This window comes from Tachypleus tridentatus, chromosome 10 (assembly GCF_004210375.1).
Source record: "Tachypleus tridentatus isolate NWPU-2018 chromosome 10, ASM421037v1, whole genome shotgun sequence".
Classification (NCBI taxonomy): Eukaryota; Metazoa; Arthropoda; class Merostomata; order Xiphosura; family Limulidae; genus Tachypleus; species Tachypleus tridentatus.
Window position 1 is genome coordinate 37,420,017 of NC_134834.1, and position 17,070 is coordinate 37,437,086.

At 35.2% G+C, this 17,070-nt stretch overlaps 1 protein-coding gene across 1 annotated transcript in view; it reads left to right on the forward strand.

Moving 5' to 3' along the window:
- Positions 1–5,696: 5,696 nt before the first annotated feature.
- The window catches only part of LOC143229067 (complexin-like), a 135,222-nt gene continuing 123,848 nt past the window's right edge, over positions 5,697–17,070 (forward strand). Inside the window, 1 exon segment of the mRNA XM_076460823.1 lies at positions 5,697–6,144. Coding sequence (XP_076316938.1) covers positions 6,090–6,144 — 55 coding nt within the window. The 5' untranslated portion in view covers positions 5,697–6,089.

Genomic DNA, 17,070 nt, shown 5'->3' on the forward strand with positions numbered 1-17,070 from the left:
TTCACCGCTAAAGAGAACTTTGGCGGAAGCGATTCACCGCTAGAACTTTGGCGGAAGCGATTCACAACTAAAGAGAAATGGCGGACGATTCACCGCTAAAGAGAACTTTGGCAGAAGCGATTCACCGCTAAAGAGAACATTAACAGAATCGATTCACCGCTAAAGAGAACATTAACAGAATCGATTCACCGCTAAAGTGATCTTTGGTGGAAGCGATTCACCGCTGAAGAGAACTTAGACGGAAGCGATTCACCACTAAAAAGAACATTGGCAGAAGCTATTCACAACTAAAGAGAACTATGGCGGATACAATTCACCGCTGAAGAGAACTTTGGCAGAAGCGATTCACTGCTAAAGAGAACTTTGGCTGAAGCGATTCACCACTAAAAAGAACATTGGCAGAAGCGATTCACCGCTAAAGAGAACATTGGCAGAAGCGTTTCACTGCTAAAGAGAACATTGGCAGAAGCTATTCACAACTAAAGAGAACTATGGCGGATGCAATTCACCCCTGAAAAGAACTTTGGTAAAAGCGATTCACCGCTAAAGAGAACTTTAACAGATGCGATTCACCAGTAAAGAGAACTTTTTTTGGAAGCGTTTCACTGCTAAAGAGAACTTAGACGGAAGCGATTTACCACTAAAAAGAACATTGGCAGAAACTATTCACAACTAATGAGAACTATGGCGGATGCAATTCACCGCTAAAGAGAACTTTGGCAGAAGTGAGTCACCGCTAAAGAGAACTTTGGCAGAAGTGAGTCACCGCTAAAGAGAACTTTGGTAGAAGCTATTGACAGTTAAAGAGAACTATGGCGGAACTAATTCACCACTAAAGACAATTTTGGCAGAAGCGATTCACCACTAAAGAGAAGTTTAGCGGAGTGATTCACCGCTACAGAGAACTTAGATGTAAACGACTGACCGCTAAAGAAACCTTTGGCAGAAGCGATTCACCGCTAAGGAAAAGTTTGGCGGAAGATATTTACCACTAAAGAGAACTTTGACAAAAGCAATTCACCGCTAAAGAGAAGTTTGGCGGAAGCGATTCACCGCTAAAGAGAACTTAGACGGAAGCGATTCACCACTAAAAAGAACATTGGCAGAAGCTATTCACAACTAAAGAGAACTATGGCGGACCCAATTCACCGCTAAAGTGTACTTTGGTGGAAGCGATTCACCGCTGAAGAGAACTTTGGCAGAAGCGTTTCACCGCAAAAGAGAACTTTGGCGGAAGCGATTCACAACTAAAGAGAACTATGGCGGACGCAATTCACCGCTAAAGAGAACTTTGGCAGAAGCGATTCACCGCTAAAGAGAACATTAACAGAATCGATTCACCGCTGAAGTGAACTTTGGTGGAAGCGATTCACCGCTGAAGAGAACTTTGGCAAAAGCGTTTCACCGCTAAAGAGAACTTTGGCGGAAGCGATTCACCGCTAAAGAGAACTTTGGCAGAAGCGATTGACCACTAAAGAAAACTTTGGCGGAAGCGATTCATAACTAAAGAGAACTATGGCGGATACAATTCACCGCTGAAGAGAACTTTGGCAGAAGCGATTCACCGCTAAAGAGAACATTAACAGAATCTATTCACTAGTAAAGAGAACTTTGGCAGAAGCGATTCACCGCTAAAGAGAACTTTGGCGGAAGCGATTCACTGCTAAAGAGAATTTTCGCAGAAGCGATTCACCGCTAAAACGAACTTTGGCAGAAGCGATTCACTGCTAAAGAGAACTTTGGCGGAAGCGATTCACCACTAAAAAGAACATTGGCAGAAGCTATTCACAACTAAAGAGAATTATGGCGGATGCAATTCACCGCTAAAGAGAACTTTGGCAGAAGCGATTCACCGCTAAAGAGAACTTTGGCAGAAGCGATTCACCGCTAAAGAGAACTATGGCAGAGGCTATTCACAACTAAAGAGCACTATGGCGGATGCAATTCACCGCTGAAGAGAACTTTGGCAAATGCGATTCACTGCTAAAGAGAACTTTGGCGGAAGTGATTCACCACTAAAAAGAACTTTGGCAGAAGCGATTCACCGCGAAAGAGAACTTTAACAGATGCGATTCACCGCTAAAGAGAACATTGGCTGAAGCGTTTCACTGCTAAAGAGAACTTTGGCGGAAGCGATTCACCACTAAAAAGAACATTGGCAGAAGCTATTCACAACTAAAGAGAACTATGGCGGATGCAATTAACCGCTAAAGAGAACTTTGGCAGAAGTGAGTCACCGCTAAAGAGAACTTTGGTAGAAGCTATTGACAGTTAAAGAGAACTATGGCGGAACTAATTCACCACTAAAGATAATTTTGGCAGAAGCGATTCACCACTAAAGAAAACTTTGGCGGAAGCGATTCACTGCTACAAAGAACTTAGACGGAAGCGATTTACCACTAAAAAGAACATTGGCAGAAGCGATTCACCGCTAAAGAAAACATTGGCAGAAGCGTTTCACTGCTAAAGAGAATTATGGCGGGTGCAATTAACCTCTGAAGAGAACTTTGGCAGAAGCGATTCACTGCTAAAGAGAACTTTGGCGGAAGCGATTCACCACTAAAAAGAACATTGGCAGAAGCTATTCACAACTAATGAGAACTATGGCGGACGCAATTCACCGCTAAAGTGAACTTTGGTGGAAGCGATTCACCGCTGAAGAGAACTTTGGCAGAAGCGTTTCACCGCAAAAGAGAACTTTGGCGGAAGCGATTCACAACTAAAGAGAACTATGGCGGACGCAATTCACCGCTAAAGAGAACTTTGGCAGAAGCGATTCACCGCTAAAGAGAACATTAACAGAATCGATTCACCGCTAAAGAGAACATTAACAGAATCGATTCACTGCTAAAGAGAACATTAACAGAATCGATTCACCGCTAAAGTGATCTTTGGTGGAAGCGATTCACCGCTGAAGAGAACTTAGACGGAAGCGATTCACCACTAAAAAGAACATTGGCAGAAGCTATTCACAACTAAAGAGAACTATGGCGGATACAATTCACCGCTGACGAGAACTTTGGCAGAAGCGATTCACTGCTAAAGAGAACTTTGGCGAAAGCAATTCACCACTAAAAAGAACATTGGCAGAAGCTATTCACAACTAAAGAGAACTATAGCGGATGCAATTCACCGCTAAAGAGAACATTGGCAGAAGCGATTCATCAGTAAAGAGAACTTTGGCGGCAGCGTTTTACTGCTAAAGAGAACTTAGACTTTGGCAGAAGCGTTTCACCGCTAAAGCGAACTTTGGCGGAAGCGATTCACCGCTAAAGAGAACATTGGCAGAAGCGATTCACCAGTAAAGAGAACTTTGGCAGAAGCGATACACCGCTAAAGAGAACTTAGACGGAAGCGATTCACCACTAAAAAGAACATTGGCAGAAGCTATTTACAACTAAAGAGAACTATAGCGGATGCAATTCACCGCTAAAGAGAACTTTGGCAGAAGCGATTCTCTGCTAAAGAGAACGTTGGCGGAAGCGATTCACCACTAAAATGAACATTGGCAGAAGCTATTCACAACTAAAGAGAACTATGGCGGATGCAATTCACCGCTAAAGAGAACTTTGGCCGAAGCGATTCACCAGTAAAGAGAACTTTGGCGGCAGCGTTTCACTGGTAAAGAGAACTTAGACGGAAGCGATTTACCACTAAAAAGAACATTGGCAGAAGCTATTCACAACTTAAGAGAACTATAGCGGATGCAATTCACCGCTAAAGAGAACTTTGGCAGAATCGATTCACCGCTAAAGAGAACTTTGGCAAAAGCTATTCACAACTAAAAAGAACATTGGCAAAAGCTATTCACAACTAAAGAGAACTATGGCGGACGCAATTCCCCGCTAAAGTGAACTTTGGTGGAAGCGATTCACCGCTTAAGAGAACTTTGGCAGAAGCGTTTCACTGCTAAAGAGAACTTTGGCGGAAGTGATTCACCAGTAAAGAGAACTTTGGCGAAAGCGATTCACCGCTAAAGAGAACTTTGGCGGAAGCGATTCACGGCTAAAGAGAACATTCGCCGAAGCGATTCACCTCTATTCATTTTTCACTTTTTTAAAATTCAGTGAGTCTTCTCAGTGAATTCTACCATTCACCAAGCGTTGCTCTGAAGCCTACGCGAATTCTTGTGTGTTTAAGCATGTGTGTACCGTTTCAGCAGGATGGGCATTGTTTACTTCTTTCTTTGCCGTATTTTCTCATAGTAAAGTACGTCCATAATGAAGTCTGGTTACGACGTTTGTAAAGTTTGTGCCACATTGATATAAACAGATGATATATGTTTTTGTGTTTAGAGTGTTTTGGTGTACCTTTGACGATTTTATCAATTCACTTAAGACAGTTCATGTATGAACTTAACATTTATTGAAACACAATAGCTATGATTTCTGTTTCCTTTACCTTGACATTTTGATTATGTTAGTTATTTCCCAAACCTTATCTGCTAACAACGTTGTAGGGAGTCTTCAAACTGGATGTTGTTGTTTACTTGATCTCGTCAGTTCTTTAAAACCATAATGTCTTGTACTACAGAACTAAAGTAGTGTGTGGCATTTACTTAGTTACTTGTTTTTAGATAGCATACAGTAGTTTGTGTAGTTGCCTCTTCTTGAAGCACTTCAATCACTTCTATCTTTTGTAGTTGTTTCTCCATATAGCGCTGTTGAAGTTAAGTGCTGGTTGAAGGCATGAAGTGCTGCCGGTCAGATAACACAGTTGGTTGAAGTTGCTTGTCTTCAGAGTGATGCTAGTTCTAAGTTCTAAATTGTTTATATGCTGTATCTTACTTATGATATGAAAATAAAAAATATTAAAAAATATTTTAGTTTCGTAATTAGAAAACAGGAGCTTACGGTGAAAATGTTCTTATCTTAGATTTGTTATTGTATTATGTAGTTCATGTCATGGTAGATTGATCAATGTATTTTTTTGTTTGGACGGCTACTATTTGGCCCTGAGGGGGTTGTCACAAAGAAATATGGGCAGAATAGATCCGAAGAATAAAAACCAAGGAATGACGTCCAATAAATCATTAATTCGATTACTTGATTATAAGAGTAGAGATTGATCGTGGGATACAATAGCGTCTGTATATGCTCGTATTCGTTTCGGTGTACTTATGTTAGCTAGTCTCAAATAAGAAAGAAAAGTTATGCACATCAGACTGATTGGTCTGATCACGCTTTCTGTACTATATTTATGAGACAAACCGTGTTTCGATACCCATGATGTGCATAGGCCATTGTGTAGCTTTGTGCTTAAGTCCAAGCAAAAGAACAAATTTACCTTTAGAAAATGTAACGTAACCTCTCAGAAAGGACATGTTTGATTAATATGGAAATAATGTGAAGGTTCCAAAATAACTTTCAGACTAAACATGCTGAACTGGGGATACATCTGTTCTTGTTTAACTGCTAGCTATACCTGGTGAATGGAAGATGCACATCATTTTGTTCATGTGTTAGAAATGAAATAACACTAAGATGTAGATAACATATAGAATGCATTTGTTTGTTTCAGCATACCTGTGTTTTCTTGTCAATTTTCTCAGTGGGGGACGAGTTGATAATAATATGACATGTACTAGTTTTGATAATTAACATAGTAATGTGTGTTAGCTTGATAATTAATATAACAAAATGTACTAGATTTGCTAGTTATGTCTCAGTTACAAATGTTTTTGTGCGTCTTTATTAATCACGTAATTGTGGGAGAAAATAAACATTTTCTATCTGTCTTTTTTATGTTATCTTTCAAGTTTAGGTTTATTGCACGAAATAAAATATATCATAAATATCATTACAACACAATAAGTTTCATAGTGTCACAACAGTAAACTTGAGGGCTTATAACGATAAAAGTCGTTGTTCGGTTTCTCAAGTGGGCACAACGCAGTTTGCTCATTGAACAACTCTAACCAGCAAAAAAAGTTAAGTAATCTAGATTTGTTTTCTCTACATCAAATATATATTAAAACCCTTTCTTGTTTCAGTTTTCCAGTTTTAATCGTCAACGAAATTGAACTTGAACAGGACTTTTATAATTTCCAGTTGTTTGGAGGAAACGTTGACAGCACTTTGAAGATAAAAATGGCCGCCTTTGTAGCGAAACAGATGATGGGCAATAAGCTCAGTGCTGTAAAAGGTAAGTTAAGGTTTAGGGATTAAAAAAAATCACAAAATGTAAACTATTTATAAAGTAAAATAAAGTTATATGCCATTATTCAAACAATTTATCATCTTCAACACAATAACCTTAAAGGGTGAAAGTCTGTATTGTCGGCTCCATCTGGAAGAACTCAAGCTGTCATTCTTTTATTCGAAGTAAACCATAGATTAAACCTTTTTGTATTCTTTTTCTATAAAAATATTGGTGCCGATAAAGCTAGCAAAAGTGATAAATTTATTCAACGAAATATATTAAGTAAGGGGTTATGAGTACAGTTTAGGTACCAGACCTTTCTGGCTCTGTATGCAAGAAAAAAAAAGATAATTAGAAAAGAATACACTAAGCACTTTTAAATATGAATATTTTTACGACTTTACCTCATTTTTCTAAATATGCAGAACGCACTTTAAACTAGGATTCTTTAAGAACGAGATGGAACAACCTGCGAATCGGATGAAGTGATTGTTTCTGACCTTGTTGTACGCTCTGTTTATTAATCAGTGAATCAACGTTTACTTAGTATTAATTTAATTGTTATCAAAGCAAAGTAATAATGTCATTTTCTATTTGTGTATTTGTAGTCATGTAAACTTTCACTGTAATTTGATTTATTAATTTTTTTTATTTGTCTGAAAACAAAATAGTTATCAAATAAATAATATTGTAGTTTCACTTAAAAGTGTGTACGTTTTGTTACAGCAAAGCGATGTGCTACGTCGACTGAGGGGAATCAAACCTCTGTTACACTGGGGGAGTTTTTTCATGAGCATTTGTATTATCTTTATCAATAACAGTGTCGGAAATGCTTATGTTACTTCTGTTATGTTAAATTATCATTATGTTCTTCGAGCGGCACAAAAATGCACATACTGTACTGGTTCTATTCTTACTTTAAATACTGTCATTGTTGTTTACTTATGTGTACGCAGAAAAAAATAGGTTTTCTAAAAACCTACTATTTCTGTGAAACGAAAGTACATATTTAGAATATTCCGAGACTTTGGACAGTTTGTCGTTATTATTTTGAAACTGGGTTTAGTTTCAGCTAGAGTCAAGGATTGCATTCGACAGTATGTTGGTCTGACCTTGTGATAATTTATAGCTGTTGCTTTGAAGTATTTTGAAGATTAATTTGAGTTCTACGTGTCAAGTAAGAGACATGTGCAAGAATAATGACGACTAATATCTAGTAATTGTAACATATGATACAGCTACATCACACACCAATAACACCACAGTTGTTAACCTAATCAGACTTATTACAACTTAAACTCGACATTGTAAAATGTACTAATTAACAGGAGTACGCTTGAATTATTTTATTTCATACATATATACTAAAATAAAGTGTTGTTCATCTGTTAGAATATTAGAATCCTTCAGTAATTCTTGCGTAAAGTATATTACTTTGTGAGATTGTAAGGCGTTGACTCTTTGTTTTTTGTAAAAAAAAATACGCATTGTTAAGCGTATTTAAATATCTATATCACTAACAAAATATTCGTTTGTTTTTGTGTAGGGTTTGTATTCCTAGTTCCGACAAATTTTGGTCAGTTGTGAATATTATCGTATTCATTTTAAACATAGAACACTTGAAGTTTATTCATTATGCTTTTTGTTGGCTGTATTTACAACCAAATAACAAGAATGAAACTTCCATTGTAAGTACATCAATACTGAAAGATTGTCATCAACCAGTTTTTATGCCTGCTAATCTGAGAAAAAGAAATCACAGTTAATAAATGTTATTCAAAATTCAGGATCCCTGTGTGAAGTTGTTTTCGAATAAATAAAAAATCATAAATTCCGTGACTTTAAGACTTATTATAAATCATATTTTAAGTATAATTTAGGACAAATAATGGAGAGTGTAATATAGGCACACTGTCAAAGTGCTAACAAAATGAACTAATTTAAAGTTATAATACAAAAAGAAAATTATAATTACGAATCGTCACGATTTGGGGGAATCAAAATTTGACTGTTATTATGTACTAGTTTGATCGCTTTAGTTTGATCTTATACCTTGCGAAAGTGTCCAATTGATTTTAATCAGATATTTAGTATGAAATGATTTTTTTTTTTGCATTTACTCATTCACGATAACATCATAACAAATGTAATGAAACCTTTTGAAAAAGAGTTTCTCAGAATACATTTTTATATTTACAAAGAAGGAATTGAAATATACTTTACAGAGAGAAGTTATGTAATGGTAGAATATTATTTACTTTAATATTCCTAGATTATAAAAACACAGTAAATTGAACAAACTGTTTTTGCACTGAACAAGTCTTTTTACTATGAAACGTTATTTTATTCCACATTTGTTTATCCGCACTATTCTTCTTGTATTATCCAATTTTTTTTTTGTAAATAATAACGAACTTTTAGTTTTTCCTACTGTTTTACAGAATAATTTATTTACATGATAAGTAATGATACTGTTTTGTTTTAGTGCAAAACTGTTTGTCCTCCTCTCGGATTGCACCGTAATTGCGTGCCATATAATTGTATTTATGTGTCTATACACAATCCAAGTAAACTACCTATATATATTCTTTTAGTGCTGTGATTTATCGTGTGTGTCTGTTTTCATATAGTAAAGCCATATCGCGTTATCTGCTAAGCCTACCGAGGGGGAATCGAACCAGTGATTTTAGTGTTGTAAATCGGCGGTAGACTTACCGCTGTACCAGCGAGTGACGTGTGATTTATCGTATTTTAAATATGAATTGTTAATTAATGAATCAGTAACCCTTAAAAAAACACAACGTAATGGATTGAATTACGATAATATAACGGGCTCAAATGGAAAAACATTTTAATGAACCTAAGTTAAAGGTTGGAAACGGAATGCAAACATTATCAATATATTTCGAGATCGAAGACCAATGAAAATAGGATCAAACTTATTATATCGGATAGATATGAAGAATTTCATTAACGTATTGAAGGTTGAACTACAAAATCGTGACTTTGTGAATAAATTCTGACAAAGAAATAAACTCAAACTTGATGTTTATGTTTGACTGTGTGATAAGTATGCTAATTAGGAAAGACACTTCCAACAAATGTATATAGCTGAGCAGTAGCTAAAGCCACGTGGAATTTAGCCGAAGGATGCTTCGTTATTGCAGCGAACTTTACTTTTATGAGATAAATCTGCAGAGTGAACATGTGATCCAGCTTGGTAATTGATTCTAATGGGGAGTGTTATGTTTGTACTGGATGATAATGAAGTTTGTATGTTTGTAAGCAGATTATTAGTCCTTTGAAGATAAACAACTCTTGAGCAACCATAGTCACGATTTTAAAATTGAAATTTCACAAACCCTTTTGTAATTCTGATTTGATAAATAATTTTTGCTGACACAAGAAAACTTCTTCATTATGTGATAACGTAAGCACATTGGGCTATCTACCGTGTCCACCGAGGGGAATCGAACCCCTTATTTTAGCGTTGTAAATCCGTAGACTTACCGCTGTCCTAGTGGGGGCATTGTGTTTAATACAAAATAACAACAACAAAACAACATAACACACCTACCGCCAAGCCTTTCGCTACTGGGATAAAATAGTTGAGTTAGACTGTCATTCGTGTAATGTACCCACAGTCCCAAAATGCGGGGTGTAATTTTGCAACAACAGGATAATGAACTGAGGATCCTTGAATTCAGAGTACGACAGGATAACCGCTAAACCATTCCCTGCCTAAGCGTGACTCTTTACCGAGTTTTGGCAATTTACTCTAATTTACGACTCCTTCCTTATTCTTATACGTCAAATTGCAAATAAAATTTACTTTAATGGACGAATGTGTTGTCAACCTTTGAAATATTTTTCTTTCAATTCTTCTCTAAGTTATTTGACCTATCGTAATGTTAAGAGTGTTCTGTTATGATTTTCTAACAATGTGACTATGTTCCATAAGTTACCTAATGCCATTTAAAATTTTTCATGTATGATTTTTCTCCGTGTGGTCAAGTTTCTTTGCTAATAGTTTTGTTCGGTATTAGTAGACCTTAATATTTTGTAAAAACGAAACTAAGTAAATCAAAATATTAGGATAATCTTAAAAATTATGTGTTTGCCATTTAAGTTACAGGTGACACTCACTCGTCAATAGAGTTTAAAAACCATCATCAATGTTCAAGAATTTTTATATATGTAATATATTTAAGAGCTGTTAAAACATTTAATGCAAACACTACTTTCGTTCTACCTAACAAAACACTGTGTTTCAAGCTTGGTTAATACGATCGTATGGCCAGGTGGTTAAGGCAGGGTCGCAGGTTTGTATGCCCTTCACACCAAACATGCTTGCCTTTTCAGCCGTAGAAGTGTTATAATGTGGCGGACAATCCCTCTATTAGTTGGTAAAAAAGTAGCCCAAGAGTTGGCAGTGGGTGGTGATGACTAGCTGCCTTTCCTCTTGTTTTACACTGATAAATTAGGGACGGCTAGCGCAGATAGCCCTCGAGTAGCTTTGTGCGAAATTAAAAACAAGCAAACAAAAAAATAATTATTTCTCAAATATAAGAGAAATATATTTGACTGTCTCCTCTCCACAAAATCTAAGAAATTTTGTTGTAGGTCAAAAATGTAATCCATCCATCCCTGTGTAAACAAATACACAGACACATTCAGTAAAATACACGCACATTCAGTCAGATGAGAAAACTTTGTTTTTATTTAATTTCGCGTAAAGCTACACGAGAGCTATATGCGTCCCTAATTTACCAGTGTAAGACTAGAGAAAAGGCAGCTAGTCATCACCACCCACCGCCAACTCTTGGGCTACTTTTTTACCAATGAATAGGGATTGTCCGTCATATTATTCGTGCCCCCGGCTGAAAGGATGAGCATGTTTGGTATGATGGGGATTCGAACCCTCGATCCTCATATTACGAGTCGAACGCTCTAACCAACTGGCCATGCCAAACCCAGTAATGTTGCTTCCTAATTTAAACCGGTCTTAAAAGAAGCTTCAAATTAACCCTTATATATTCCCACTGGAAGGTTGTACTAACAATATGTGAAGGTCATATTCCGCTAATGTCTAGGCAAGCAATACTATAAGGACATATAAATAATTTAAGATCGGTGTTCCGTGGAGAAATTTTACAACAGTGGTTAAGACTGAAATATTAAATTGTTCAAGAAAATTCTGCTGATTTTAAACAACAATGCAAAGGAAAACTAAAGTTTGTTTGATGTGGATATTTGTGAAAGTAGGTACAGCTGAATAACTTGAACTTGATTATGTATACTGCAGAAGCATACAACATCCTTGCCATTATCAGCATCTCATGCTCTCCAGAAGTATTCAGTGGTAGTTAAGTGTTTTCGATCAGTAAAGCTGTCCAACATGCTCTTTCCTCACTTCTCCTGGATTCCTATATACTAGGAAACTGAGGCCTAACAAGTTGACTGGTAACCGTTAGCTTAATCACTTCTTGTTCGCTACCACTAAAAATTGCTTGGCGTCACACGTGGCTTGCTGTGAAAGCTTTTGTTCGACTTTGTCTTACTTTCAGCCTACAGATAAACCAGGTCTTCTAAGATCACGTTGAGTTTCAGTATATGACCAAGGGAGCCATTAAGACCCGCAGATGGAACTACAGGAAACCACCAGATAATAAGGAGAAGAAAACTTTAGTACTTGCTGCTTGCTTCCAATGTTATCTATATACCGATAATGATATACGTTGGTTACTAGCTTTAAAATAATGCTACCAGTAGTTCTGTCAGATGCACCTAATGATTTTCTTATTTTCCCAAATCTACAAAGTGTGAAGTGAAAGGTTTTATAGCTTGTTTTCAAACAAGTAGGAAAATATTGTAATTTTGTTTTTAGTGTGACTTCTGTATAAAACCTCTGCTTAAATAAACAGCAACATATTAATAGCTCAATGCTGTATTGAAAAACAAATAACTTCTCAACCACATTGCGAGGAAATGAGTTAAGGGCTCCCTTCTTAATTGTATGTACTCGTTAATTTCAGAGCCATGATTTTCACATAACTTGCATAAAACCTAAGTTTCCTGCACAAGTATGATGATGTGTGGCTACCATGTTGTTTTAATATATTTGAAAGACAAATGGTTATTACGCTTTGCGTTTCTTGTTATTAGCGCCTCATGTGTACATACTGTAGCCATAATGCTGTTGTTCTTTATGCCTTAAAACAGCGTACGCAGTTTACAAACAAACACTGGAGGGCAACAAAATTAATAAAATATATGTTGTATATCTATAACTAGAATATCACGAAACATTATTTGATAGCATTTGTCTCTTAGATTAATTTAATGGATCTGACTGTTGATATAATTTTTAAACTCATAGCTTTTCCTCTTTAAACGAGGTTTAATATGAATTTAAATTAAGTATAGTTATTATAGCAGTATAATAAATCTTATCAGAAGCAAAAATTAATGTTTTTAGACTATCTATGGATACTGTCCAAGTAAAAACCCTCTACAACTAAAAGATACTTTTCTGCTTTTCCAGTTGTCCCATGATAGCTTAACAATGAATATGAGGACTTATAACAGTAAAAGTTAGGTTTCGATACCCACAGTATAGTTTTGTACTCAACAAGAAACAGTCTTCCCCATTTTTCCAGTATCAATTGTTTTTATTTCATATAAATAAATAAATGTATTTTTATTAAAAATGAAATACATAAAAAACTTAATAATTCTTTTCTTATAAATATCTATAAGAATATTTAAATTATTATAGCATTTTCTATGAAATATGTATCGTACACCTAGCGGAGTTTGATCACCATAAATCATGGCGAAGATTAAGCCGATGTGTCAGACAAGAAGCGTGACCTACTACTGTGTTTGTACACGTTACACTTCCTTCGGTAAAGAGTGGTTGAGTCTGAAAATGCAGAATCATTTATTTGATAACTTTTATCACTAGCAATGCATGCCATCACTTATAATTGAAACAAAGGTCAATCTTATAGAAAATCCCGTAAGATCAGCTCTTTCTATTCTTAGACATTGAAAGATGACTTTAAGTGCTAAAAGTTCGTCTAGTAAACAGCACAGAGTAAACAAACACCCTATGATGATAAAGCATACAATTAATCAACTACGTTATTGCGTTTAGGTAAACGAATTTCAAAAGTATTATCAGTTTCAAGGCACCTTGCTTTAAAACTGTTGCAATGGTTTACAACTTAAGCCGACGAACACTTTCATTAATCAATGAGATAATGATGAATAAGTTTTGATTTATTCACAAAACTAGGAATATCGCTTCTACAATTGATAATATTCAGGTTAAGTCTGCGTTAAAAGTCTTAACAGGAATGTCAAGTTTTATTATGTTTAAAATGTCCTGTTTAGGCAGTCAGTTTTGGTAAATGGGCATAAAAGTCAAAGTAAGAAACAAAGGATCGCTAAAATAATATAAATTGACAGAGTAAAATCCATCATCCAATAAATAAATATTTTTTCGTTTGCGAGGAAAGTAAAACTTTTCAGAAGGTTTAGACTCTGTTGAAGCTAATTTTTTCTTTAAAGTAGAAATGCTCTGTCATATATCCATGACATCTATTATGGGGATTATCGCTACTTAAAACATAAGGGTTGATGTAAAAATCAGTTACATCTAATAAAAGTAGTAAATAACAATATCATTTTATGTTTCGTTACAGTAAATATCTTTTAATGCAAGCAATGTGTGCAAATGGACATACAACTCTTTATTCTAAGGAACGTACAAGAACGACAAGAAAACTATTGTCATATATAACATATTGCTTATATAATGTTAACTGGTACAACTAAGTTTTGTCGTACTCTGATTTTCATTACCCACACAATAAAACTTTGGATACTCCGTGTGTCAGGATCACGTACAAATATAAAAATGTTCATATTGTGGTGACAGAAAGTCTGAAACTATCCGCTAAAGACATTAATGACATTTCCACATACCCTGCTACGAAAAATGTGATAACTGTGTGTTTTCCTCTGTTTATTTATTATGTATTGATTTTACTGCTTGAACAGACAGTGAAAAAGAAACACAGAGACATTGCATTAGGCACTGGTAGAAATGTTTAACTCCAAACCTATAGGTTATAATCCAAAATCGTTTTGGAAACTAAATGTTTGTAAATTATATTTACGAATTAGGGACTATCTAAATTTAAATACTAGCATAATTTTTAATATTTCTTAACAGTACATTGCAGTAAATGTTATGTTTTTTTATTTCTTATAAAAATATATAAAAGCACATCTAAGGATAGAAAATACCTTTATTGTAAAATATAACGGGGAAGTCACAACGTCTATTACTAGCTTTTCAAATGGCCCGGCATAGCCAAGCGTGTAACTCGCAATCTGAGGGTCGCGAGTTCGCATCCCCGTCGCGCCAAACATGCCCCTTTCAGCCGTGGGTGCGTTATAATGGGTCGGTCAATCCCACTATTCGTTGGTAAAAGAGTAGCCCAAGAGTTGGCGGTGGGTGGTGATGACTAGCTGCCTTTCCTCTAGTCTTACACTGATAAATTAGGGACGGCTAGCACAGATAGCCCTCGAGTAGCTTTGTGCGAAATTCAAAAACAAACAAACAAAAACAAACTAGCTTTTCAAAATAACAGATTTTGCAGCTAAAAATATACTGTCAATCTATCTTTGGTTAATATGTAAGGTAAAAATATCCATGCTGAAATATATTCCATTTTAGTAGTGTTATCTCAAACGTACTTATTTATTCAAGCTCTTCTCTTCTCTTTTTCATGGTCACACTCTTGAAAAATCTTGTCTACATTGCAGTGCGTAGGGATCAAATATGACATAACTTTCATGCAAGCCTTACGTTTGACTTTCAAAGTTGATAGAAAAGTCAAAACAAGTTTTTTGACAGTATTTGGTTCCCATATATTGTAAAAAATATAATGTAGTCAATGAGCATGGCTTTTCTCTGATGGGATTGCAACATATGACTCTTATTATATGTGTTACTAGTCTGAGAGACAAAATTCAATTCCTGACATTTTCATCAGTTAGAATATGCATTTTTGTAGAATTACATTTACAGAAGATCTCGAACAGTCTCTTCTTCAATTTTAATTGTTTAGTTATATTCCTATAATCTTTCAGTATTGTTGAAATTGAGATTAAATATCTATATATCCAAAAATGTTACACAAAAACACAGGCTTTAAAAGGGTGTCCTAACTTTTTCACATGACTGTATAATACTTCTGTGAGGAAAGGAGATGCAAATATAACAGATATTACTTGAGAAATAACACCCTATTATTCTGCAGGCTTTAATTTGTAAGTGTTGCTCTTGGTATATTATAATATATTTACTGATAATAATAATTTTATTGACATTGATGTTGAGCTGTGACTTAGAAATAGGAGAACGTACGCCATACATAATTCAACAGCCATAATTCAGTTTAGCTGATAAAGTGATGCAAATATGGGACAAACTGTTAAAAAAAAGGAAGACGTTTACAAAGTCATGGCTCTGATCTTGAGATCTGACCTGGAATTTTAAGGGTGGAAATAGCTACAATATTTTTCAGTGGTATTGGTATAAGTTTTAAAATAATGTATGATGCCAAAATTCTTCGCTAAATTACCATGAAATTAAAACTGGCTCCTGAATATACCAAATTCGAACTGATTGCTTAGCTAGTGACTTCTGAATGTAGGGAGAAATAAATGCTGGTGATAGCAACAATAAAACAGTCCTGAAGCTCGACATTTTATAAACTATACAATAGTAATGTTAATACAGGACCAATTTCATCACTTGTTACCAAGCGTTAATGGGATAACGCTGTGTATTTAATGTAAGGTTATTGTTGTATTGAGCTCTGAAGCTTTTAGTCGTTTTCATGTGAAATACGATCTAATTTTCCTTCCGTAAAATTTCAGACTTTTATCACTAACTTTGTTTAAAAGTTCAATTGATAATATTTGTAGTTTAATTTATTTAAATATGCTTCTCTAAAGTGATCGGGTTTTTTTTACTCGATTTAAAGGAAACATGTATGAAAATGTAGTATCTCGAAGTATGAATTTGTTAACGTCACATCAACTCTTCCCCAAACGTGGATTATTACTTCTCATTATTAGATCCAGCAAAGAGTGTGATATTTGAAGTAACTCTGCACATTTATTTATGTCACGAGTGCTACATCGGGTCCAGCGAATTAACGTGAAAAGAAGCATAAGAAAATTAATAGGATTTTGAATATTTTTTTATTTAAATGTTTGTACGTAGATTCTCTCCTACATAATGGCGTGCCGTTAACTATATATATATATATATATATATATATATATATTGAGAGATAGAGAGACAGAAAGAGTGTGTGTTCATTGTGTAGTAACTGAAATGCTACACTGAAGAGGGTGTGTAATGACTTGTTCTAATGAACATGTAATGAGAATCGTTGTTATTTTCCTCCTTTTTTCTGTCTGTATTTTTATTTGTAGCATCAGTAACAGTCTTTATCTGATTACCTTTGTACGATTTCTCGAATTCTTTGAATCCGTTTTAATCAGTGTCAGGGGAGAGGTGTGATTAGGGAACTTTCGACGGGTAATGAGTTTGTAATTTTAATGGAAAGAAGCGTTAATTAATGTAGCGAACATGTATAGTAATTGCATTTACATATTGCGATATTCAAAATCAGCTTTTAAGCCTTTTTCTCACAAATGCAAAGTAATTTTCTACGAACTCTAAAAATAAACTGTAAAAAAAGTGGAATCACAAGGTTTGTTTGTTTAGAATTAAGCACAAAGCTACACAATGGGCTATCTATACTGTGCCCACCACAGGTATTGAAACCCTGTTTTTAGTGATGTAAGTCCGCAGACTTACCGCTGTGCCAGTAGGAGGTG